At 39.4% G+C, this 26,386-nt stretch overlaps 2 protein-coding genes across 5 annotated transcripts in view; both read right to left on the reverse strand.

Moving 5' to 3' along the window:
* Window positions 1-7,946, reverse strand: part of camsap3 (calmodulin regulated spectrin-associated protein family, member 3) — a 40,663-nt gene extending 32,717 nt beyond the window's left edge. For 2 of the 4 annotated variants that reach the window (XM_053492407.1, XM_053492406.1), the window contains exon 1: window positions 7,420-7,946. In XM_053492407.1, the coding sequence (XP_053348382.1) occupies window positions 7,420-7,552 (133 nt within the window). In that variant the 5' untranslated portion in view covers window positions 7,553-7,946. The remainder of the gene's footprint in view (window positions 1-7,419) is intronic. The other 2 variants (XM_053492410.1, XM_053492408.1) reach the window with 1 other exon arrangement.
* Window positions 7,947-11,115: 3,169 nt separating this feature from the next.
* On the reverse strand, window positions 11,116-19,276 carry xab2 (XPA binding protein 2). Its single transcript, XM_053493426.1, has 19 exons — window positions 19,112-19,276; window positions 18,202-18,350; window positions 17,984-18,107; window positions 16,424-16,621; window positions 16,162-16,296; window positions 15,201-15,365; window positions 14,971-15,115; window positions 14,739-14,890; window positions 14,389-14,508; window positions 14,168-14,299; window positions 13,854-13,985; window positions 13,640-13,753; window positions 13,301-13,463; window positions 13,014-13,204; window positions 12,764-12,886; window positions 12,483-12,648; window positions 11,807-11,933; window positions 11,567-11,679; window positions 11,116-11,476 (listed from the first exon to the last, which is right to left on the reverse strand). The coding sequence occupies exons 1-19, from the start codon at window positions 19,145-19,147 to the stop codon at window positions 11,415-11,417; spliced, it is 2,547 nt and encodes an 848-aa protein (XP_053349401.1). The 5' UTR covers window positions 19,148-19,276; the 3' UTR covers window positions 11,116-11,414.
* Window positions 19,277-26,386: the final 7,110 nt, after the last annotated feature.

A 26,386-nucleotide genomic window follows, 5' to 3' on the forward strand; every position in this document is an offset into this window, starting at 1 on the left:
AAGTCCAAACCCACCACATAAACATAAACCCGGGGACCAGAACAACACAGAAGGCCATGGAAAGGAGCCTGTTTTTCCGAGGGCAGAAAGCCACGTGGTCTTATTTGAATAGTAGATCCCAAGGAAATTGAAAAGGATTTCCTCCCATAGGGCTCACCCGTGTGCTCTCGTGAGCCGCTGACTCATCACAGTGACACAACCGTGACTAACTGAACCGCCCAGGAGAGTCCAGGAGAGAGAGAGAGACCTGTGGCCTGGCCAAACTCCACCATGACAAAAATCAATGAGCTTGAAGATAAATGAGGATGAGCGATGAATAGAAAGAAGGGGAGGCGAAGTTTGTCTCGAGTGTTGCACTACATTTCATGTACACAGGACGGAAAAAACCCATGCATACCTCTGACTCAGTCTACTCGAGTAACAGCGACTTAGCATAATGCTTCATGATTTGAATTCAAGCTCCAGATGCAGAAACAACAAACCAAGGCTGAGTCATGCCTACAGATGATGATAATGAAACAAAGAGAGAGAGAGAGGTTTAAAAGATTCAGCACCATCAGCTAGGAGCAAGCACCCTCAAGGACGAGCATAAATCAGGTTCTCAGGAAAGAAAGGAAACACCCACACGCTCGGGATAATGCACGAAGCCGACAGCAAGGTGCTGAGCTCTGCAGGGGCTAGCGGTACACCGTACAATGAGGTGTGTGTGTGAAAGGATTCTCCTCACGGCACATAATGTGTGTCATTAGTTGTAGACATCTGGATTAAAATTTCTGACTGTAATGCTAATCTAATAGGAACCAATAGGAGGATGGCACAGGATCACAAAACTATAATACACAGGTAGGTTTTTACACATGACAGATAATTAAAAAAAAACTTTGATCACATTATTTAAAAAGGCCCGGGATTAATTTCCACCAAATGCCCAAACCCCAACCACAGGATGCAGTGCCAGTACCAAGCCAGGGTAAAATGAGAGGGTTGCGTCAGGAAGGGCATCAGGCGTAAAACCTGTGGCGAGACCTTGACAGTCGATTCTTTAACTTTGTAACTTGCACAAATAACTCGTAAGATATGAACTCGATGATATAATATAAGATGATATAACGCGTAAGAAACTTATTCTAAAAAAGTAAATAAAATAAATAAAAATAATGAAAAGTTGTGGTTTTAGCTAAAGTCGAGCAAACCCATTTGGAAAGCTGATTTGCTTAGCAGAACGCTCCGTTTGTGTTTTTGTCTCCTGGTAACAATTTTACACACACTGTGTCGCTTTTGTGAACATTTAAACACTGAACCCACATCTGTACAAAAAAAATACTAATCTTTTAAAGGAGACATTTTTACCTACTGCACCTTTAATATAATTAGCGCATGCTAATGGATGGAAAATTATCCTTATTACCTCACGCTCACTTTGCAGCTCGCTCGCTTAGCAAGCTAACACGAGCTCCGCACTCACTTTCCTTTCCTTTTATTTAATCCTCTTCTCTTCAGGCATAAAGTTGCTGCTGATATACTGACTGACAGCCTGAATCGCTCTGATGTAATGCATCGTCTAATCTAATGTGATGGGATCTCACAGTCTGGTAAAAAAAATAATAATAATAATTCAGACAAGATATTATTGGGGATCTTGTAAAGCACAAGTAACAATATTAAATCACCGCAAAAAGTGGTAAGATGTTCAGCTCATCACACGCGCACGAGGCCAGAGACCTGCGTGACCCGCGCTGCTATCGCCAAGGCTTCACACAGTCTCCTGATTACACGGCACATTCTGAGAACTAGTGATACTACATGCAGTCTGCAAACAAAACGAAATCCCACTGCACTCTGGATGTGTTGCAACTCGTCTTAATTAGAAGAGCAGGTGCTCGGGTTAATTCATTAATAACATGTGATGAAGCCACATGAGGAACCCTGAGCAGGGAAGATATTATAACACGACATGCCCAAGGAAGCCATTTGTAAGGTCAATATTACTTTACATGTACTTTACAATATTACTCTAGGTCAAGCGCAAGTACAAATATTCCACACGGTTATCTTCTGAGATACTGCAGCGGTCACAATACTGTTTCATAATAGTTACAGTATAGTAACAGTTTGCAAACTTCGCTTGATATGAGCTTAACGCTTAAATTATTTTTTTTTATCATAATATTATCATATATATATAATGTATAGCAATAAACTTAGTATAAAAATATTTATACAAGTTTTTTCACTGTCAAGGGTTCAGGGCTTGAATCTCGCCTCTACCGTGTGTGTGTGTGCTTTCATGTACTCTACATGCTTGAAGGTTTTCTCCAGATACCCCGGGTTCCTCCGACGGTCCAAATTGCCTGTAACGTACTATGATTATGTGTGTGACCGTGTGCGCGTGTGCCATGCGATAGGTTGGAATACCAGCCTTGTGCCCTAACTTCCTTAGGGTGGGCTCCAGGCTTCCCATCATCCTGGCTATAGACAATGGCTGAATAGATAGTACTGTATGTAGGAATAATAGACTTAAACATCAGCTTCTTGGTAACGTGAGCATTAATGTGTTATACAAATGTTAACAATACCCATGATGGTTAGGAAAAATGTAATTCTGTGGCTCTTGGTTATTAACCACTGTCCTGACTGCTGTATTTATTACACAGTTATATTTTTACACTCCTAATTATGTTAAACGTGTTTTCTTAAATAACCTTATCTGAACGTTTAATCTGAAGTCAGTGTGAAGGTGAATTTAAGGGCTGTTTAGGTTATACACAAAAACGTCTATAACATGGAAGCAGGTTGTAAGAACTCTCCAGCTCCAAAGTGCAAAAAACATTTGATGCATTTTAAGAAACAATTTTATAAAACTAATGATTTTATAATATCGTAATATCTTACAAAAGGCTGTACATGTAATGAGCAGCTCTGTGTTTCTCTGAAAGACCCTGTTTGTTTTATGTAAACGGTGTTAGTTTTCAGGAACAGTGCAGGAAATCTAGAGTCCACTACACAATCCAGGTTCAATGAGGAAAACTGATGATGTCATCAAAGTCAGACAGGAAGATAAGTGCGGTCCTGGCTCAGCAGGATTTCACTGCTGTAGGGACACACACACACACACACAACAAAATCTTGTGTGTGCTATCCAAGCGCTCTGGCTTTTCCTCCTCTCACTTCGCGGTGCATGCCAGTCTCTGTGAGTCTGACCAGAGGGTGTGGCTACACCCCACTGCCGACAATGCAAAGACCGAACGCAGAGACGGTATGTGCGTCTTTGTGTGTCCCTGTAGATATACATGCATGGCTACTGGTTGCATAACAAATGTAAGCCAAAGTGATAAAGTAGACCCGAGTGTGTGTGTGTGTGTCTCTCCCAACTCCAGATATATTCCACTGGACTAAAGTCTAAACCCTAGACATGTTTGTTCTTATGCTCTGGTGAACTGAGACATCTAGGATATTCCGCTGAAGTATAACGACGACCGTGTTTATCCTGACACGTCAGCTATCGGCTTTATTATGCTTAACTAAACATAAGCACCGGATCAGCTGACCTGTTTGTACACCAGCCAATGAGATCTAAAGTAAGTACAGGAATGCAGGGTAGTACATGAATTATTTGTGGCTCATTTACTGAACACAATGGGACAACGATAGAACTCGCACACATACACGCACACACTAACCCAAATAGCTGCATTAGCGGTAAAAAGGCAAGTTAATTTTTCCTCACGGATGTGCCGAGTTTGCTATTGCTCAGCGCAGTGGCATTTTCTCAACTAAAACTTTGACCTTTAAAATTCTGATCAGCAATTACTGTAACCTCGTTTCAGTACAGCGCAGTCCTTCAAGTAACAACAACACCGTTTTGCAAGCATTAACCCAGAAATTCTCAAACCCAGTCCACACACCTGCTCTAATCCAACCCCAAGCAAACCTAAGCTATGGAGTGTATAGTCAACACGTTTAGCTGGTTTAAAGGTTTAGTGGACCTGATTACAAAACTGCCGAATTGCATGTTTTGATGCTACAACCCTTAAGAGTACAAGTCAACGCCTGTTACCACCTGAAAAAGTGAATACAACATACACTATATGACCAAAAATATGTGAACGTCTGACCAGTCTGACCATATGTAGCCACTGGAACTAAGGGTGTTTTCACATTAGGCCCTATTGATATTTTGTACCAATCCCAGGATGTTAAAATGTTAGGGAGAAGCATAAGAATTCTCCTGGCTTTATCATTGCAGCATTGAGCTGCACTTTACATTTGAGTCCATAATTTATTTATTTATTTATTTTTAATGGAGGTCATCAACCTTTTTCTGACATAAGCTGTTCTTTGTTCTAACCCAGCGAAGTGTTGGTGCTGTCATGGAACCAGTTTTTCTGTCTGAGGAGCCGAGACTTAGGTGTCTGTCTGAAAACAAAGAACTGGTTCGAGATTAGACACCAGCTCTGAACTAGTTTCGGAACCACCTTGGTGGAAAAGGGGTACGACATACACAAAGCCAGCTCTGTGAAGACATGCTATCTTAAGGTTGGACTGGAAGATCTTGAGTGTCCTGCACAAAGCCCTCACTGAACAACTTTTGGGATGACATCATAAGTACCTGACCTCATCGATCAAATAAAAAGCCCTTTCAGATGACTGGAATTTACCGTAATGGGTAAAAAAAAAAAGAACAAATGTGATGTGATTGTTAGGTGTACAAATACTTTTGGACATGCTGGTTAACTTTAAACCTCACGGAACATGGACAGTTGTCACTGGAAAATGAGAGGCTCAGGTGTATCCCTGACCCTACATAAGTGAAATGAGGGAATTGTCCAGGATTGATTTTGGCTTCAATAAAAATAAAAGTTCAAAATATCAACAAATTTCCCCCTAAGCTTTAAAACAACAGAGAGACACAAAATACCCCCCCACACACACACTTAACCTTTTGAGTATATCATTAAAAAAAGAAAAACCCTGAACTCAGTGTACGATATCTTTTTTGTTTGTTTTTTTAACATTAGTTCACTTTTGTTCTGACAACAGAAAATGATTCTTTTTTTCATGTCTGTGCCTGTTTTGTGATCTATAAAAGCAATAACAGTAGAAAATGGGTTTTTTTTCTTATTTTTTCAAATGACAATCATAAAACATTTCAGCCCCAAAGTACAGTAAATTTACCTCCTGCCTATAACAGCAGGGATAATAACGGCTGCTTTGCTCACTGCACTGTTAGCATCAGAGAGTTTTCTTTTGCTCATGGTGGGTTTATGGTTGTAAAAGACATGTTTAACAGCAGCACTTGTTTATTAGCATTGCTAACCATATTTGAACTAGCAGGCTAGCTGTTTCTCTATATTCTATGCGATGAGGAGAAACTTCCTGTATACCTGGTTAAAGATCTGATAGAACATGAAAACATCCCATGAGTGTAATGATGATAATCTGGTTTAAAAGTTAGCATCACTAAATAGAGTTTTATACAAAACAATATAATAAAGATAAGATGAGGTTACACCTTATGCTTTTATTGCTCTTAAACAGGTCTCTCAGAAATAGGTTTCTGCAGGGTGGGATATGTTGTTCTCATTAACATTTATGATATACAAAGACGTCCATTTGAGATGTACATTTGCTACGTGACACGACAAGTGTCAAGTGACACGATCAGATCAATAGTTTTGGATCCATAGTAGGACTTACATTACCAGTTGTAGCATAAACATTAAAATATATAAAAATGTATGTTAGAGTGTGCTACTAAAGCAATAAAACGGCATTATTGACTACTTCTGTAAGTCAGTGTAATGCTAAAACTGCTGTTTTTATATCAGAGTTCAGTAGAATCTGAGCCTGCGGCTAATAGGCAAATTTTTTGACTCTGAAAGATTTTCAAATGTACATGAGATAAATGTAAAATGTTTTTAGTAAAGGTATTAAATAAATTCAACGCAGACATGTAAAATGCACACTTTTCATTCACAGTGTGGTACGACTTGCAGCACTGCACAAAACAAAGTATTCTAAAAATGGTTATAATTAGAATATAAGATTCTAAAAGACACACATTTATGCAAAGAGCCTTAAAATCACATGATCGCCTTTTAAACTGTCCTTTGCGTCTGATACCACTTCACATCTCTTCCTCTCGGAATCTGTCATATCTCTTTCTTTTCGACTGAGTCAGCTGTTTCTTCCTCAAACATTAGGATATTATATTATCACATGATTAGTAAAGAATTTGTCGTTTTTTACATATTGCAGTGACTTAATAAAAATTTTAATCATCTTTGAAATATTCTGGCTTGTGTGAAGTTTTGAGGTAAAATATGAATTCAGAAAGTCTTTATGTGAAACTCTCACTCTATGTATGTATGTATGTATGTATGTATATATATACAGTGGGGAGGGGGGGGGTTAGGGCGTTCTGTAAAGGTGAAAGTGGGTGTGTGCTCTCACATGAATGACTCAGAGTAACTCAAATTTACATTTCAAGCCAAAGAGAATAGATGCACAAGTGACAGAAACTTAAACACCTAGTAATCAGGTTTGCTTGCAATTAAAAGAAACAAACCTGTATATTATGTGGTGACTGCATTAGTGTACAGGCCTGATAACCTTAACGTAACCAGTGTGACCTATCTAATTTCCTAACCTAACTGATTTCCTGACTAATGCCCTATGATGTAATAAGTACAATCCAGTCCAGCAGGTATCTTTTGTTGTTTTTAAAGTCAAGTTCAATGGAATCTAGATGTTTGCATTCAATAATATCACATGTAATCGTGTTCCCTTGTGAACATCTGGTCAGATAAATAGATTTGACCCAGGATGTGCAATGCATGTGTAGGTCGTGTACCTGTATTTTGGGTTAAAAAATGGCAGTTAAAGGCGACAAAAAAAACAGGATTGGGGGTGTTGAGTGAAGGTGAAAGTGGGTGTGTGTTCTCTCACATGAGTGACTCAGAGCAGCTCTAATTTACATTTAAGTCAAAGAAAGCGTGTACAGGAAAGACACTGGTAGGAACGTAGGTATATTGTGGAAAAACTGGAAATATTTCTACCAACAAAGGAGGAATTTTGTTAAAGAAATTAACTCATCATACATATTGTTTTATATATATATATATATGATGATTATTTATGTATATACTGTATATATATATATATCGCGTTACATTTGTGTCGGCAGTGATCAAGAAATGTGGATGTTTATGACAAACAAAAATGAACAAAAAAACAAAAACAATTAGATCCCAGTGGCTTTAATGTGTGTCTTTGTGTCTCAAGGGGGGGAAATGCTGAGCTTTCACCTCCATGCATCAAAGCGCATGATGAAAGGATGAAGGGGGCATAGTGTGATCCTGGAGTTTTTAGAGCAGTGTGTGTGTGTGTGTGTGTGTGTGTGTGTAAATGGGTCAGTACCTGCATTGCCGTAGGATTTCGCCAGAAGCCAGCCCACACTGGCGCAGATCTTAGCTCGGGTAATGTCGTACTGATCCAAAGGTTTCACGTCCGGGACCACGAAAGTCTTCCTCATCGCATTCGAGTCCACCATATCGAGCCCCTCTTTAATAAAGACAGGCCTTATGGAGGAGAAAAAAGCGAGGTAGTGCGTAAAATAGCACAAAAAAGGAAAGCTCAAGCGGTCATGCCTGTGCGCGGAGTGAAAACACGGATGTCGGGTGGCGTCCCCTTGACGGAAAACCAGGATCCAGGAACAAAATGATACGAATAATAACAATAATACAAAAGTGCTGCTTATTTATAGAAAAATACTCCTATTTCATCCTGATGTGAGGCCGCGGAGCTCCGGAACACGCCTCGGTTTTGCCACGGAGCGCCGTTTTACTGCCTCTGCGGAGATTTTTGGTCTTTTTTCTTGCCCCCGTCTCAGAGCCGCATCGCTGTGCGCTTTGGGCAGAAATGCGCCGCCGCCGACGACCGAGTGTTCCAGGTGCTTCGGACGCACGTCACTCACCCCACCAGCGACCAATCACAGCTCAGAACGCGCCCCGAGACGTCATTCAGGGGCGGGACTAACCTTCTAAAGGCAGCCAAGCAGGTACACGAAAGGTGTATTGTTAAAAAAAAAAAAAAAAAACAGGTGCAGTGGGAGCCGGAATATAAGAGCTCGGGTCTGTCCCAAACCGCGCCCTGCTCACTGTCTGATACAGCTGTGTCATGTTCTTCTAAACATGGCTGAAAGGTTAGTTTTAAATCCTGAAATCCAGCACTCCTGAAATCCCACAATGCACTGCAGTAATTAGATGTAAATGAGACAGTTCGTAGGGAAGAGGAAGTAAAGCGCATGTTCAGGCACATGTCTGCTCCAACAGGTGGAACATTTTTCAGTTTGATTTCAAAATACATTCTTGGAACATAAGGCATTATACAGAGACAATATGACACGGGTAAGTACTAGAATACAGTATTTAGCCTGAAGAAACAAGCACACTCAAAAGGCCAAAAATGTAATTATACTCAATCAGCCAAGACATGCCTGGTGTCTCAAGTTTGGAACTGAATATTCGAATTTAAAGTCAATCCATCCAAGTGTCTATGCAAGATGTCAGTGGACATGGTGGTTGGTTGCGACGACCCATGGATTGAAGAAATTTTTTATTTCTCTAAGGTGAAATTAGACTTTTGAGGACCCCAAACTTCTTGTAACCTATAGGGAAGCATTTAAACTTGAAATTTGGGAACACCAGTTAGCCTAATCTGTGGGAGGAAACCGGAGTACCCAGAGGAAACCCACCAAGCACAGGGAGAACATGCAAACTCCATGCACACAGACGCAAGATGGGAATCGAACCCGGACCCTGGAGGTGCAATGCAACAGTGCACTAAGCCACTGTCAAGGAATGAGTCAAAAGTTTATATATTTCTCAATAGGAGAAGGCAGGTTGTCTGCTGAAGGACTGAAGAGTGGTACAATAATGAATGTCTGCAGGCAACTGTGAAGCATGGTGGAGATTCCTTGCAAGTTTGGGGCTGCATTTCTGCAAATGGAGTTGGTGATTTGGTAAGGATTAATGGTGTCTTCAACTACTTATCCCTCATGCGATACCATCAGGGTGGCGTCTGATTGGCCACAAGTTTATTCTGCAGCAGGTCAATGACCCCAAACTTCGTCGACTATCTTCGACGTAGACAAGACTCACTTACCTTCCATTTTGTTAATTGATAAAAATAAACTATTAAAACTTCTATTTGTGAGAGAATTCCTCCTTCACAGCATTTTTTTCTCACCTTACTTAAGCTTTAAAACAGTACTGTGTATTCTAAAAGCTATGTGAAATAAACAAGGTAAAATCCTATGTTGTAATATCCTGCGATGTACTAAAATGGCTAAATATTAAGATAAACATTTGATATCATACACCATGTTTCAGATTATCTAAACAAAATTCCTCAAAGGAAAAAGCCTGCTTCACATCTGAAACACTGGCCTCCCAGGAACTCCTTTAATAGTCTGAAAATTTGGAAATGGCTTGGAGCGAGGTCAGGGAATGTGGTAAGTTCCTGTAATGTGCAAGTGGTGATGGTAAAAGATTTTGTGTACAGTTCACACAGATGTGTCTCTTCTAGATGTTGGCAACAAGTTATCCTTTGGTTTTTAATAATCAGGTGTTCCACTCGCTGAACGTTTATTGAACGTTTATTATTTAGTGACTGCAGTGGGCCCTGAGCCACGCCAGCCAGGAGCGTTACTCACAGACATATGGCATTCTTTAAAACATTCGCACCATTCAAATGTTTTACTGGGGCTAAGAGTCTTACCTAAACTCCCTTCAGAATATGGAATTGTAAAAACATTGATGTCACATCTTGATATTTCTCCTGCTATATGATAAATATATTAGTCTCTGAGTCATATGATCAATAAATCAGTCTCATGTACAGCTAAAGTAACTACTATCTCACATGACTTCCCTTTCTCAAAAAAAAAAACTCAATTTAAACTGCACTAAGAGGATTACCACACCTAATTGTTTTAATCTCCTATGGCATTTTTCTTCGGATGGTTTGTGCACACAAGGAATTTCTGAAGAACAAATTTATTACCAAAATTATACCAGACACAAACTAAATTAACATATATGGAACAGTAACAAAATAGAGATTTCTGTAACAAATATTGGAAAAAGCTGTCAGGACACTGTTATGTGCATGTTTTTCACTGTGCTGAACATCTTATCAAGCCTTATCAACCATTGTGCATGACGATGGAGCAAGATGTCATTTGTCGTGTATCAGGAGATTAAAGAATAATAACATTCCTGGGTGGGACTTTTATAGTCTTTGCTGACATTCTAAAAGGAGTAGTTCAGTGCTTTACAAAATTAATCTCAACAGGTTTATTCATACTAAAAAGATTTGGGGGGGGGGGGGGGATTTTAGCTTATAAAAGCAAAATGAGAAATAATCATAATCAGGATTCAGAGTAAAGCAGAGTTACTCTTACCACCATTAAGTTGCAATGTTATTCTATAAACATGTGCTTTATAGAATCCTTTTCGAACTGCAACAGTTGCAATTTAATAATTTTTAATAAACATTTTATCTGTTTAAACTTACATTTAGGTTCATGGACTTTCACGAGTTAATTCCACTTTTTATAACATATAAATGCAGCTTGTGTATGCAGTGAAAAACCCAAAGCTACAGCTTTACCTTTGCTCGTTACAAAAGCACTGACACTGAAGACTGCAGATGATCCAGATGACCCATAAAATGTTAAATAACCATCTAACAGAAAAAAACATCTTCCTTTAATCCATTTACGTTGTGTTCACCATAAAAAAGAAGAAAAAAAAGTTGTTAGTTGTTACTATAGAAACCGTACTCCATGATGGTTTTACCTGTTTGGCCTTAAAGCTGCAATGTGATATGTCTGGGATTTAAAAGTATAACACGTGATGTCACAGCTAGGGTGAAAGCAGTGTAGTGTATTCCTCCATTGCTGGAAATTTGACTCGAATTTAACAGTTTCAGACTTTTATATAGCTATTTATATCAAGTGGAATGTCTAGTTTGGATTTACCTTACTTAAATTTGTAATCAGGACTAATTTTAATTCTTGTAACTATTTAATTATATAAATAACAAAAATCATTGATGAGTGGGTGATCTTTATGTACTAAAAAATATAACATGACAGATTAAGTTATAAAACACTGACAGTTCCTTTAGGATTGTGTGAATAAGGGAAGAATGAGCGCCCTCCTGTGTTCAACTCTAATCTGGACCTTGATTCACCAGGCTGGACGCCACTGGATACTGATACACGAAAGGTCTTTTGTTAACTTGGCAGTAATGGTGGACAGAAGCTTGACCAATACAAATCAACTCATTTGCTTTTTGCAAATATCTCCTATTTCTCGCCATCAGTCACATAAACACCAATAATCCATTCAGTCATCTTTCAGTCCTCCAAACACAGCCGTAGGGACACTCTTCTGCTCGAGCTGCACCTCTGCTCAAAAGACAAGAGAGAGAAGGTCAGTACTGCAGAACAGACATACTGACACTTGTACTAAATGTGAAACTGCGAGGGAGGACTCACCGTCGGGTTCTTCATCTTCATCCTCCTTCTCCTCATCATCGTCATCGATGTCGATCTCGTCTGGGTTAGCCTGTTTGGCCAGTTCAGCCAGTTCGCTGCGAGATGTGTCACTCCTGCACCATAAATAAACACACACATGAAGTAAAAGGTTACTTTTAATGCGCATCGGGTGAAGTTTATGATTAAGCTCGCACATGGTGCTGTGAGGAAACGGAATAAAAAGCGAGGAGTGGTTCTGACCTGACGAAGAGAATCTTGTCTTTAGGTTTGGGTTTATCCTGCTCAGCTTCTGCAGCCAGCTGCTGTGCTTTCTGCTCCAACATCTTCATGTCATCAATACCACTCTGGCCTGGGGCAAGGTCTGAAACTGATGGATGGAACGACACACAGACAAAGTGTAAATAAAGGCGCACAGACATGCACACCAAGTAAGAAGAGAAACACAAAGACTTCGAGACATATATATAGATACAGACAATGGCATATATCAGGAGGTCTAGAGAAACACATTGAGAGTGCAAAAGAGACAGAGAAAGTCACCAAAAGACAAAAGACACACACCCAGAGAAGGAGAGACATAGAAAAGAAACAGTACATGTACACCAGGAGGTAGAGAGAGCACACTCAGAGTATTGCCAACACAAATACTAAGCATACTACTACTACTAATATTTAAACATTAAGTTAAGCAATATCGTGACAAATAATAAAATAAATAAAGCTGACGTACTTTAAATGAACTATGTTACTACTACTACAAAGCAGGAGTTTGGCATAAAATTGGCGCTATGAAAATAAAAATAAAAGCATACAGCATCCTAATTCTTTAAGTAATGTTTATTTTAAAAATAAAAACTCCTGTAATTATGGAGTCTGTAAGAAATTAGATAGCGACAAGAAAAGACTGCTTACTTACCTGTAACATTAGTGGTTGCTTTGAGCATCTGCGAGGACATGAAGTTGACCTGCGTGTTGTAGGTCGCTTGGACGCTTCTCTTTATCCGGAGCATCTCGCGGATCGTATCCTCGTTACCGTGCCGAATCTCAAACTCCTTCCACGTCTGCCAGAAATTAGCCGTCATCTTCATAGGGCGTAAAGAGAAGGCAATTATGATTGGAACGGTACGTTCGACGAATAAATCAATGCAGTGTTAGTCATAAGTACATGAAAATGGACCATGATGACCCATTACTCACCCTGGGATCACACATCTGGGAGCAGTAGGAGTAAATAGCTCTGGCTCGATCGATCTCACCCAGTTTGCTCTCCATGTCAGCAAAGCGGAGACACATGTCCCGAGAATGCTCATCCGGGAGAACCTCAAAGTTAAAAAAAGGAAAGAAACATCTTACGTGACATTTATACATAGATTATAAAGAAGGCTTATTGACTGAATCCTGATGTTGCTTTGTCATTTTGCTGATAGACAAAGAGCCCACTCAATACCTCGATGGCTTTCTGATAGATGGCTCTGGTGTGAGTGACGCCATAGATCTCTGCTGCTCTCTTGATGTAGATGTTGAACATAAGGTGGCGCTCTTCAGGCTCCACAGCCTGCGTTGATCTCTCGTACACAGCCATAGCGTGACGAGCCAGTCCATACTCCTCCTCCAGCTTAGCATACAGCAGGTAGATGGCTGGGAAAAAGATCGAACATAAATATTCAACATATCAGGAAGTTTTATACAAACCCTCATTCTGATTAACAGTAGGAACCAAAAACACACTCATACTTTTTGCAAACTTGGGTGGACACCCGTCCAAAGCCTGCTCGAACAGGTCACGTGCTCTCTCCAGCTTCTTCCCTCCGTAGCGGTCGATAAATTTGGTGAGGTATGTGTTCCAGATGTCGTACACGTTCGGCCACCTGAAGAGAGCGATGCCGCGCTCATACGCCTGAAACGTACCAGAGATTTACACACAAGTGAGTAATACGATTAAAAAGTTTTCATGTCTACACGATATAAACATCATGCATTTAAACAGAATTTTAGATAGAAATTTTAAAAAAGCAAGCAACATAAATTTTAAAACTAAATCTAAACAGCACTAGCTCTAGTCTGCAGTCCTACCTTGAAGCTTTCTTCAAAGTAATTGTGTTCCTCGAGGAACATGGCGTAGTTGATGATGATCTGAGGTGTGGCGATGCGGAGGTCAATGATGCGGTCATACACAGATTTAGTTGACTAAAGAAAGATGATATTACAATATATTATAGATATATCATCATAGAGAGTAAAATTTTCCATTAATAGCAATATTTAATGTATAGTGTTTAACTAATACCTGGAAGGTCCCAAGGCTCTCCTCCAAATCTGCCAGCATGGACCAGACCTTCAGGGATTTATACACTCGGTTCTGCACTGGTTCTGACGAATCGAAGTACTCTGCTTTTCTCGACGGGATTGCTGTGGCTTTCTGTAAAAAGGAGATGAATTTTGTTGGCTAAAATAGCATACTGGTTAAAGCAATATAAAATGCTTTGAATCAACTGATCAAATCTATGTATTTAAAGACTTTCATTTTTAACAGTATCTAATAATTATCTTAGATAAAAAAATCCCTGTGTGTGTGTTTCTCAGATGTTTTTATCATCTTACCCTAAGTATACGTAATGCCTGGTCGTAGTTCTCGTGCCTTAACTCCATCTCTCCATACTCACACCACACTGCCGCCAGGTCATCCACCTGCTTGTAGTTGACCTTTGTGGCCTTCTCAAAGATCGTCCTGGCCTTGAAAGAGATTTGAGCATTTGTTTTGGACATCATCAAAGCAGTGCAGAAAGACTGAGTACACAAAAGAGATGGTGTTTGTTTCATACATCGTCCAGCTGTTCGTTTTCCTCGTAGAACCGAGCAAAGGAGACCCAGAGCGAGTGAGGTTTCCCTGTGGCTTTCACAGCGTCCACAGTCTGCACCGCTTCAGTGTAGGTGTTTATTATCTACACACAAATAACACAAATTAGCATTCACACACAGATCACTTCAAAAGGTAAAAGGATAATTCCACATAAATTCTTTGTCAGCACTTTGTGATCAGACTAAGAGTACTGGGATGTTTTTTAGGTGCACATGTGTGTGCAATCCTACAGAAGCGACTAAACAAAAGTTCTAACAGAGTGACTTTAGGTGAATATAGATGTACTGTTTAGCTTTTAAATTCTCTGCTCACCTGTCGAGGAATGCCTTCATACAGTTTGACTCTCTTGTGCCATTCGTGGACGTTGTGTGGGTTCTGACGCAGCAGCACGCTGTTCAATAAGAGCGGCCTGCGCGTGATCAGCTGCTCGAACCGGGCCAGACGCAACTCCAGATCGATATCATCTACATCGAGGAGGTTACAACATCAGTCTCAACATCTGTGTTAATTATTATCTGCAAAACGTCATCTGATACTCTCTTACCGTCTTCATCCTGTCCCATTTCAGACGTGGTTTCCATCTTAGCAGCGATCATGCTCTCTTCAAACTGAGCATAGCTGTCGAACACCTGAGTGAAGTCTCGGACAGTGACCACGGTCTGAATTGCCTCTTCGTACACATCACGTGCCTTTAAACGTAACACATGACAAGGTGAACACAATGATTATGGAAATTGATGAACATGTGGCTAAAAGGAGCGGAGAGTAAAATACCTTCTCAAAAAGGCCGCTGCGGATGTAATAATCAGCCAGTGAGCACCAGAGCTTGCCCAGCTGATCCGTGAAGCGGGTAAGACCGCCGCGGATGATGGCACCGACGTTCAGTGAGGTCACCTTGTCTGGGTTCTGGGAGATGAGGTCACACAGCTCGTGCCAGAGCTGCAATGATGAGTCAGAGTTTGGTGGGGGGGAAAAAAGCCAAAGTTTGGTGTAAATGCAGAGATTTGCGTCTTTAATGCTGAAATTCATGAAATAACCTTTTTAAATTTCAGTTACAAGGGGTGTTCAAGTTAAACAGGACTTCTGATTAAGCAGAATAACAGACCACAGTTAGGAGAGTAAAAACCTCCTTAATTTCTTTATATAAAACTATACCAATGCACTTATCCCAGCATCTCAATAGAGCTTGGATACCAACTTAGAAAGTTTTCTTAGTACAACGAGCTCATCATTAACTGGGAACATTGATGATAAAGAAAAATGTAACATATAAAAATTTAAAAAAGCAAAGGAGGAAGGCCCAAGTGGATGTGGTAGACAAAGTTAGGTTGCGACAAATGGTCTGTTGTGGCGACGCCTAACAAGAGCAGCCAGAAGAAAACGTAGACATAAAAAGGCAGCTTCTTTTTCATAATACGTATTGTTACCAAAACAAGACAAGCCTCTTACCATGTAAATTAAATTCTACAGCTCAATAATAGCTTATACATCTATTAATGTGTTGTTTTTAATAAAAGAAAAGAAAAACAGATGCGTTTTGAATACCTGAAAAAAAAAAAAACATTTCCTTTGCTCTTGGTTCTAATATATAGCCTTCATTTAATTTAATGCACGCTAATAAGACATAGTGTGCAGTTTATATGTAAAATAACATTTAAATAGTGATTTACTCTTTTATAGAAATTTTTAAAAATAAATCCTAAAACTGACCAGCTCAATTGAAGCACACACCCACCTGGTAGTTCGACTTTCCCTCTTTCGAGACAAAGCCCTCGTCATTGACCACGGCTGCTAAGCGGACCGCTGCCTCATCCAGGCGTCCTACAGAGCGCAGGTAATCAATGTACTCCTCAACGTTTTCTGGAGAAAGCTGGACAAAACACACAGGGAAGAAACAAGGCAGAAACTTGTGGTTTATAAAAGAAACATTTAAAAGCGTGTGCATTTATAAAGTGGAGATTAGCAACACGACAGATTTGCCAATATGGAACACATACCTTGAGATATCGGCGGTAAACCCGAATGGCGGTCTCAGGCAAGGGTAACTTCCGAACAAATTTAAGGTAAAGGGGCCAGATCCGGGAATGCTGGGTGATGGGTAGGGCTCTGAGCGCTCGATCAAATGTGCGACGGCTTCTTGTGATTTTGCACTGAGACACGATGAACTGACAATAATCCAGCCATATCCTCGGCATCTGCCGAGAAACCAAAAAGGAAAGTGTTATTCACAAGAGGATCAAGTTAATAATACTCCAAAGTGGATTGTTTTTATGTATAAAATAATGATAATAAAATATAGTTGCAAGCAACAATGGCAGGCCCAAGCACTCTGTGCCATCGCCACCCTGGGGGCACCGCACAACCTGTGTGTTATTTGAGTGTGTTAAGACCTCGAAAAATCCATCACCACCCGGTTGCACTGCACAACTTGTGCACATCACACACTATACAGGGCTAATGTCAGTATTGGCCCTAAATATTGTTGAGTGCGTTAGTGTGTCTGTCAGAGTAAGAGAGAGAGGTGTGTGTGTGTGTGTGACGTGTGGATGTGTTTGTGCACGTTTGTGTGTGGTGTGTGTGTGTTAACATTTGTGATGTGTGAGACGTGTGACTTGTTAGTGTGTGGGTGTGTGTGTGTTAAAATTTGTGTTGTGTGATATACAGTGTGTTTGTGTGTCTGTGTGAGTATGAGAGTGTTAACATGTGTAAAGTGTGTAAGATACAAAACTCTGTTTGTGCGTGTGTGCGCATCATGAAAGAGGTGTGTGTGTGTGTGTGTGTGTGTGTGTGTGTGTGTATGCATGCGTTAACATTTGTGATGTGTGTGTGTGTGTGTGTGTGTGTGTGTGTGTGTGTAGAACAGGCCACAGATGCTGGAAAGTAAGCATCACACTATAATGTTACTCAATGTGATGTTACTGAACGCGTCACTGAATATAATGGCACTCAATATAATGCCACACAGTTATTAATCATTTTTCGGTGTAAGTTTAACACATTATCACAGCTGACCCATTTGAGATATCAAAAATCCCTCCACAATTTTGCATCCTCAATATCTTTAGATCAGATCAGCAATCGTATAAATCCCCTAGGAGGTGAATATTAAAATCCATCGGGTGCGTTTTGCGAGCAACCCAAAAAAACTGACTTCCTGTTGAGCTGAGCCCAGGACATGCAGTGCGAAAGTGGTTCGGCTCAATGAGCTCTAAATGCGACAGAGTTTCTTGTGCATACGTGTGTGTATGAGCTATGCAGCAAAGTCTCACTTGGGGGGCCCCTGAGGGCCCGGGGCCACGAGATACTCAGGCATCCTAATGGCAGCAGATTACATTTAAGCAGATTACATTTATTACCTGTCTGCCAATTTTAATGAGTTTTTTAGCATGTTAAGACACCCAAAAGTTAAAAATATTAATAATAATAATAATAATAATCATTGGGAAAACAAGAGGGTCCTGCACACTATAGTGCTTGGGCCCTAAAAACTGGGCAGAGTTTGCTGGGAAGTTTGCTCAGGTTAGATTTGACAGACGTAACCAAATCTAGCATGTTACCTTGTGCATGAACACCAGCGCTCTCTCGTGGCAGTTGTTGACCTCCTCATACACTGGGTCTGTGACGCATTTTCCTTTGATCTGCTTCCTCCTCTCTCTCAGGTAATTGTACCACAATTTGTAACTGTAATCAGCATTAAAACACAAAGATTTTTAGTAACACACCAAATCTTATGGTAGAAGGTCTGTAATAACACACAGGAAGCACATCTACCGACCTCCCGGGCAATTCTTTAAGTGCTCGCTCGTAAATCATATTCAGCACAGACTTTGGTGCGTTCTGTTTGTGCTCAATGTAGCGCATCCAGCACTTTACTGAGTACGGGTTCCTGATGATTTCTTCCTCGTAAGGCAAATCATCTTCCTCCTGAAGCCAAAAAAAAGTTAAAGGTTAGTTCACAGCATCAGACTAAGTCATGAGACACCTTACTCAAACTAAATTAACATAATTCCACCACATTTTTTCCTTCCATTAAACTTTCCATTAATGTGCATGGATACAGCATTCTGTAAACAGCCAGCCTACCAAATGAGACTGAGAGACCATTTAAGGAATCAGGAAACTTTTGCAGTTTGAGTTAATTAGCTGATTCAAGTGTGACACAATAGAAGAGACACAAAAGAGTCTGCAATATAATTTTTTTTCACAATATTCTTATTTTTTGAGGTAGTGAAATTGCTGTACTATATGTATAAACATAAAAAATTAACTCAGTACCAAAACTATGTTTTGGTCGTATGGTATAGACAGGATGCTTTGAATCAGAAATAATTATAAAACGTATATGGAAAATTGTAATCTGTATATGAAACAGACTAATAGACTCCTAGGAATGATATACCTTACTGTAAAACGAATAATAATAATAATAAAAAGTAACTGTTACATTTGCTCATAATGTAATCTTTATGCAAATCCTTGGTTCTCGCCTATATATAAATAAATTCAATTTTACCCACTAAAACCTGAAATAATTCATATATTCACTGAAACAGTGTACTTGACTGTTAATTAAATTACAGCTCGCGAATTAGCAAAGCGGCTAATCAATAAATTTATCGGTCGAAATAGCTAGCCAGGCTGCATCAGGCTTTTGTATATTTTATGTAAAACGATAAAATACATACAAACACAACGTCTCGCTTTCCGTTGGAAATTGCCATGTCTTTCCTTCTTTATGTGTGAAGAATTAAAAGTTGTTTATCCTTATTTAAAAATAAAAGAAACTTAGCAAGGCTAGCTAGCTAGCAAGCTTAGCTGACTTAGCATGAACGTGTTGTGAACGCGAAACATAGCCCCGCCCACAAACGGTTTTCTCGACTTTTATTGGTTACAGAAACGCTGTAAGTTTTTCTTCTTCTTCAATTTTACTTTTGGCGTCACAACGCTGCACTTCGCCACCTAATGGGCACCGGAAACACGGCATGACTTATTTCCTTAATATAATATTTGATAGAGATTATGTAGGGGGGGTGATCCGTCTCTCATGCCTGTTTGTAACCGGGAGCAAGTTTGTACGTATTATTATATTTTTAAATAAAAATGTTTAATTCGCGAGCTGTAATTTAATTAACGATTAAATACACTGTTTCAGTGAATATGTGAGATTTCGGTTCAGAGAATAGTGCAGGTTTTAGTGGGTAAATTGTAATAATTAGTTTATTTATCTATTTATTTATTTATTTATTTATAGGTGGCTAGATTCTGGGATTTAAATACAGATTACATTAGGAGCTAAAGGAACAGTTACGTCATCATTTTATCATTATTTTTTTACAGACATGTATGAAGTTCTAAGAAGTCTATTAATCTGTTCCATATACAGTCTCATTTTCTAATGTACATCATGCAGAAAGACTGGTACAGTTAGCTAACTCGATCATTTCTGTTGGTCAGCGCTTGAACTCTGTGACGTTTAACACTGTACGCAGTTAATGATGCTATGACAACAATATTACTCAGGTACATATACTATTACATTGGTATAACGTTTTTGCGGGACCCTCTTGTTTTCCTAAATATTTTTCTCCCATCATTTTGGGCTTTTGGGGTCTTAACCTGCTCAAAAACAACTCATGAAAATTGGCAGACAGGTTGTAATCTGCTGCCATTAGGATGCCTGAGAGTTGCGTGGCCCCCGGGCCCTCAGGGGCCCTCACACGAGATTTTGATGCATAGCTCATACACACTTGCACGTATGCACGCGAAACTCGGTACACATTTAGAGCTCATTGAGCTAAAAAACTTTTGCATGGCACGTCCTGGGCTCAGCTCCTCCTATTTTACACACACACATACACAGTTGACATGACAAATATTTAGGGCCCAAGCTGACAACAGCCCTATTACATCATATTGTGTGAAGTGTGCAAGTTGTGCAGTGCACCAGGGTGGTGATGGCTTTTTGTAGGTCTTAGCCTACAAACCAAACCAAAAGACAAACAGTGGTGTGCCTGGGTGGCGATGGAGCAGGGTGCTTAAGCCCACTCATTATTGCTTGCAACTATATTTATTATTATTATTATTATTATTATTATTATTATTATCTCTTAAGACTTAACTACATTGCTTTACCCTTCTTTTTCTTTCCTTACCTAATTTCAGTGCAATTGCACAATTTGACCACAAGAGAGCTCTGTTGTCCAGTTAAATCAAACTTGGAAAAGCTGTATCTAACAGGTTTCTATGATGGCACATACAGTTTTGCCTCATTTTACTGATAAGACATGTTTGTCTCAGATATCAGAATATCAAAATTTCGCCACTATTAATGCTGACTTGTTTCCAGACCACTGGGAAAGTCTGTGCATCATAGCAGGGAAAACGAATCCTGACAGCTACAACTGCCGCTGCCAGATACTGTTTCCTTTCTTTTTTCTAAGTAAAGAAGTTCCCACACCAATCAGAATGTTGTTGCTGATTTGCTTCCACACCACATGTGAATTAGCTGAGTTTCATTCTTCTAAGTAAGATCATTATAGCAAGAAAATCGCATCTCGATGGCTGGAATTGTCACTCTGTAGATACTGTTGCCATTCTGCTTTCTAGTGTCAGATTGTTACTACCGCCTTGTTTACACACCACAGATAGGTACTCTAAGTTTCATTATTTTTAATATTTTGAATATAATTTCATTATAGCAGCAAAAACACATACAACAACAATAATAATTTGATAATTTGCATTTAATGTGCATGATAACTCACTAGGTTACAAAATCTGAATAAGTACAAACACTGCATAGAAAAGCAATCAGCCCTGGTAGGGGCCCATTTTTTTTGTAAAATGAAAATATCGATCAAAAAGTACCAAAGAAATTTGCAGTTGTGTTTTAGTGCTCAGTAAATCTTTAGTAATTACTTATTGAATACCTTTTCCAGTCATATCTGCAATTATGTTCAGTTTGTTTGGGTGAGGTGTCTCATGACGCTGTGAACGAACCCTTAACTCTGATATCTGCTTCAGAAGAAGGATGATTCGCCTTACGAGGAAGAAATCAGCAAGAACCCGAACTCAGTGGAGGGCTGGATGCACTACATTGAGCACAAACAGAACGCACCCAAATCAGAGCTGAATATGATTTACGAACGAGCACTTAAAGAACTGCCCGGCAGGTCGGTGCAAGTGCTCCCTGTGTGGTTTTGCAGACATACCTCCATAAGATTTGGTGTTTGACTGATGATTTTTCTGTTTTAATGCTGATTACAGTTACAAATTGTGGTGCACTTACCTGGGAGAGAGGAGGGAGCAGGTCAAAGGGAAATGCATCACAGACCTGGTGTATAAGGAGGTCAACAACTGCTATGAGAGAGTGCTGGAGTTAATACATAAGGTAACCCGCCAGATTTGTAGACTCAGTTAGTAGTAACGCTAACTTGTGATTTTTTGTTACTAAAGTACCAGCTGTAAAAGCTTAGATATTTTTTACACAGATGTAACAGAAAGTGTGATTTAATTCCCTTTCCGTTTTTTCATTACCCCTGCCTGAGACAGCCATTCAGGTTTACTGCCAATATCTCGCAGTACGTGTTCTGTATTGCCAAATCTCCACTTATAAATGCACTCTGCATTGAGTGTGTAACTAATGCTTTGGTTAAATTAATTCATTGATATGCTTCGCTTTTAAACATTTCACTTATAAACCGCTAGTTGCTGCCTTGTTCCTTTCCTTTGTGTGTTCTGTCCAGTTTTATCCAGAGAACGTGGAGGAGTACATCAATTACCTGTATCTGTTGGACGTATGGATGAGGCGGCTGTCCGGTTAGCAGCCGTGGTCAATGACGAGGGCTTTGTCTCAAAAGAGGGAAAATCTAACTACCAGGTGGGTGTGTTGAGCTGGATTATATCCACACATACAAATACACACTAAACAGCAATAATGAATACATCACACTTATTAGCTACATCACAGTATATTTTTTTCAGTTTCCAACGAATCTACTTTTTAAATTATTTTTTTAAACCCAAAAAGTCAGTTGATCTCCAGATTTAGCATTTAACCTAAATTAGCACTCCAACCAAGCCAATGTTTAATGTCTAATACCCAGATGGAAAATATTGATATTTCTTAGTTTTCCTAATTTTCTAAGGAAAATACAACAGCGCTCAAACAAAAAGTAATCCTAAGAAAATTTAATACTAACATTAAATTAACCCTTACTACTACAACTAACGCTATTACGCTATATTACATTATATAACCAAGGTTTAGTAATAATGGTTGTGTTTATAAATAATAATCTTATATTAATCAATATACTGTATGTATACCTATATTGTCAATGATTAAATTTAAATCAATCAACAAATTATGATTTAAGAAAATAATTATCTCATGAATCAAAATTTTTAAATCAAGAACGACAACAATAATAAAATAACTGGAGAGGTACATTTTCTGTGGTGCTTGCCGTGACAAAACATTGGAGCCCTGCTGGCAACATGCTAATCACTCTAGCATCATGTTAGCGATATTCTAATGAAGTTCCTAGCAACATGCTAATCAGCTAAACGTCATGCTAGCAATATGCTAAATTCACTAGCATCATGCTAGCAACATGCTAATCATGTTATTAGCGAAATGCTAATATAGGTAGCATAATGCTAGCGACATGCTAATATAGTTAGCATAATGCTAGCGACATGCTAATATTGTTAGCATCATGCTAGCAACACGTTAATATTAATCGCATTATGCTAACAACATGCTAATATTGTTAGCACAAAGTTAAATGAGCCACCTTGACACACCTTGCAAGCCTCTTCAAATGTGGTAAATTTTGGGCGTTTTCTACCAAAAGAACTGGGGGTTTGTTCCGTTCAGTTCCCGAGCACGATTTCTCTCCTCCACTTAGCTGATGTGCTGAAACTATTGAACCTAAAACCTCACAATGCATCAATGTTTTTAAACTGTATTTTTAAAAAATAAATGTATACTGTAAAATCCAAGATGTGTGGGTGATTTGGAATAGAGATAAAATACTGGTTAGAGTGCAAAATGTTTTATTAAAAATTATTCAAGTAAAATAATTGTAGTGTTGTAACAGAAAATTAGCTGTCAAAAATGAGAAAAATGTCAACATTAAAATGCATCGTAATTTCTATATTAATTGCATTAGCAAGAGGGTGTGTTACTGAAATTAAGTAGGTAAAATTATATAATTAAACCTATTTAATATATGCAATATAAAATATACAGTGTATATATTTAACATTAATCTCTTGTTTTTTAATTTAACAGATCTCTTGATGTTCCTTCCGCTCTATCTGTAGTCAGTGCTCCTCCATCAAAATTTGAGATTTCATCCAGGCAACAAGAGCCTCCTGCTCTTGCACGTCAGGTTTTTCCTGTTTCTTCTGTTGTTTGCTGATCTTGTGCAACTGTCAGATGTCTCAGTCTGTGTTTTCTCCAGTACCTGTCTGCAAGAAAGTATAAAAGCAAGAAATTAGCTGAAGGTTGCAACCATAACACCTTGTACAAATGTAATTCTTCCAACATCCAAATTTTGTCACAGCAATCACAGATAACCTGAAATTGTATGTGGAGCTTGTGTGTTTCATCAGCTTCTCAATTTGCACAAGTGTCTCTGAGATGTGCTGGAGTATATACATAGAGGTTATGCATAAAATAATGAGTAAAGAGTAAAGTACCTGTAACTCTAATAGCTACATAAGCACAACACTTAAGTTAATCACATTCTACTGTTTTGAACAGGGATTTTTTTTTTTTTTTGGGGGGGGGGTTAAAGTAAGCATACAGTACATGAGGAGTTAACCTTATTGTGAGCTAATGTGAAAGGATCATCCTGTATATCTTATTATATGCATTTAAAATGTCACCACAAGATCTACAGACAATTACCAGGAGATGATAATATGGGACTCTCACGTGTCAGAACCCACACGACGTCCACGAGTGGCACAAGAGAGTCAAACTGTACAAAGGCAATCCTCTAAGGGTAAGCAGAGAATTTGAAAGGTGAACAGGTATCTCTTTAACTCCATGTAAACTCACTCTGTTATGTGTTTAGTTTAGTCACTTCTGTAGGATTGCACGCGCACACACACACACACACACACAGACACGTACACGTGCCCACACAGCATTCTATACTGCTTTATCCTTTATACAGGGTTGCGGGGTGCCTAAGGCCTGTCTTGTGGAGACTTGGGGCACACGGCGGGGTACACACAAAACAAAATTACACTGACATGTACACAGTACTAATTAAAATCAGCTGTCAGTCCGGCCTGAGGTCATTTAACTTAAATGGGAAAGATACAGATGTGGCTACAAAAATATCACTAATCGTTATCTTGAACACATGCTTTTAATCCAATGGATATACACACGCTCTTACTCATTCATTTTAGCTGCTTCCTGAACCTGTTTCCATTCTTAACCCATATCACATGGTAATCTAAAACCCAATTCATGCTTCACCTGAAAGAAGATCGAGGTCAGAAGTCTTTTTTAAGCTGTTTGGACTGAACTGTGTGTTAGGAGAGTGTGTACACAACCACTCTACGATGATAAAGAGCCGCCCAGTGGTTTTCTTTTCATTTATTACAATAACATGCCCCTTCTGAAATCAGGCCAATCGCAAATGCCTGTCACTGTGACGCCACACCACAAGAGGCCGCTCCTACACTAGTTGATTGACACTGTGAGAACACGAGTGAGAAGAAGCTGTCGGCCATTGTTTTTCGCCGCTGGAGCAAAATGGCGCCTAAGCGAGTGTGTTGTACAGTTGTTGGGTGTTATAGCGAACACAGCAGTCGTCATTCTGACATCTGAACCGCTGAGGACGCAGTGGCTGAATTTAGTTTTTAAAGCTAACATCCCCGCCGATCTACCTAAATGCGTTTATGTTTGCACGAATCATTTTTCACCAGACTGCTTTATAAACGCGGGTCAATATAAAGCAGGTTTTGCTACGATGCTGCTCCTAAAATCGGATCTGTACTAACTTCGTGTTCCTGCTTCATCTTCACCAGACTCAGTGAGTAATTCCTTTTACTATGACTCTTTGCAGATCGCCTTTTTAATAATCAAAATGAATGCGGAGTGTAAGTTAACTTATACTCTCATAAAACATGGTTATGGCTTCTTCTCTGTGTACATCCGTCTCTATATAATCCCTAATCGCCCGTTTATAATAAACAATGGATTAAGGTGATTATGTAGTTGCAAACTGTGTACGTAGTGGGAAAACTATATTATGCCTACCTTTGTTACGTTAGATGGTTTATAACGATGTCTGTCGAAGATTAAGAAGTCATGTAAACACATCAGTAAACACATCGCGTCCGTATCTCTCTCAGTAAGCTGCTCCGCTTTATGTTGTTGTTGCTCGCGGCAGCGTAACAGCCCGTTAATTCATGTCCATGCAGTGATGAGAAAGACAAATCGAGACGATGCATGTTCATTCTTTTAATTTCTGCGTTGTCAGGCGATATTACAAACTTCCGCGTAGGTTCCGTACTTAAATCAAACCAAAAACGACTTAAGAAAACAGGCTTAGGCTCTACATTCCAGCGTTTTTCAGTTTGGACTGCATTACCCAAAAAGCACTGCCCGTGTGGGCAATGCTTTGTGGGTAATGCAGTCCAAAGCATTGCCCGCACTGGACTACACTCCCGTGGCTATACCCTACGTGTGTTTTGAAGACACGCCCCACAGAACTGGGGGGGCGGGCTCAGCAGAGATCATAAGCATTTAAAGGAACATGGTAACATGGTAAAGGAAATAGGTTGCTGAGAACAGAGCTAGTTTTTACCAGTTAAAAGAAGTTTTTTTTTTTACACAACCATTGAGAATTTTTAATTAAATATATTACAAACTTTTCATTAGAACCCTAAAGATCATATTACCATTTAATGAAAAATGTGTCTGGATGACC

This window comes from Clarias gariepinus, chromosome 3 (genome assembly GCF_024256425.1).
Source record: "Clarias gariepinus isolate MV-2021 ecotype Netherlands chromosome 3, CGAR_prim_01v2, whole genome shotgun sequence".
Classification (NCBI taxonomy): domain Eukaryota; kingdom Metazoa; phylum Chordata; class Actinopteri; order Siluriformes; family Clariidae; genus Clarias; species Clarias gariepinus.

Excerpts from the sequence above, each read along its gene's own strand:
- xab2 (XM_053493426.1), bottom strand. The coding sequence starts at position 19,147 with ATGGCAATTTCCAACGGAAAGCGAGACGTTGTGTTT. Across the intron at positions 18,108-18,201 it reads CTTAAAGAATTGCCCGGGAG|TTACAAATTGTGGTACAATT; the intron begins GTCGGTAGATGT and ends TGCTGATTACAG. Across the intron at positions 15,366-16,161 it reads AGGGAAAGTCGAACTACCAG|CTCTGGCACGAGCTGTGTGA; the intron begins GTGGGTGTGTGC and ends TCATCATTGCAG.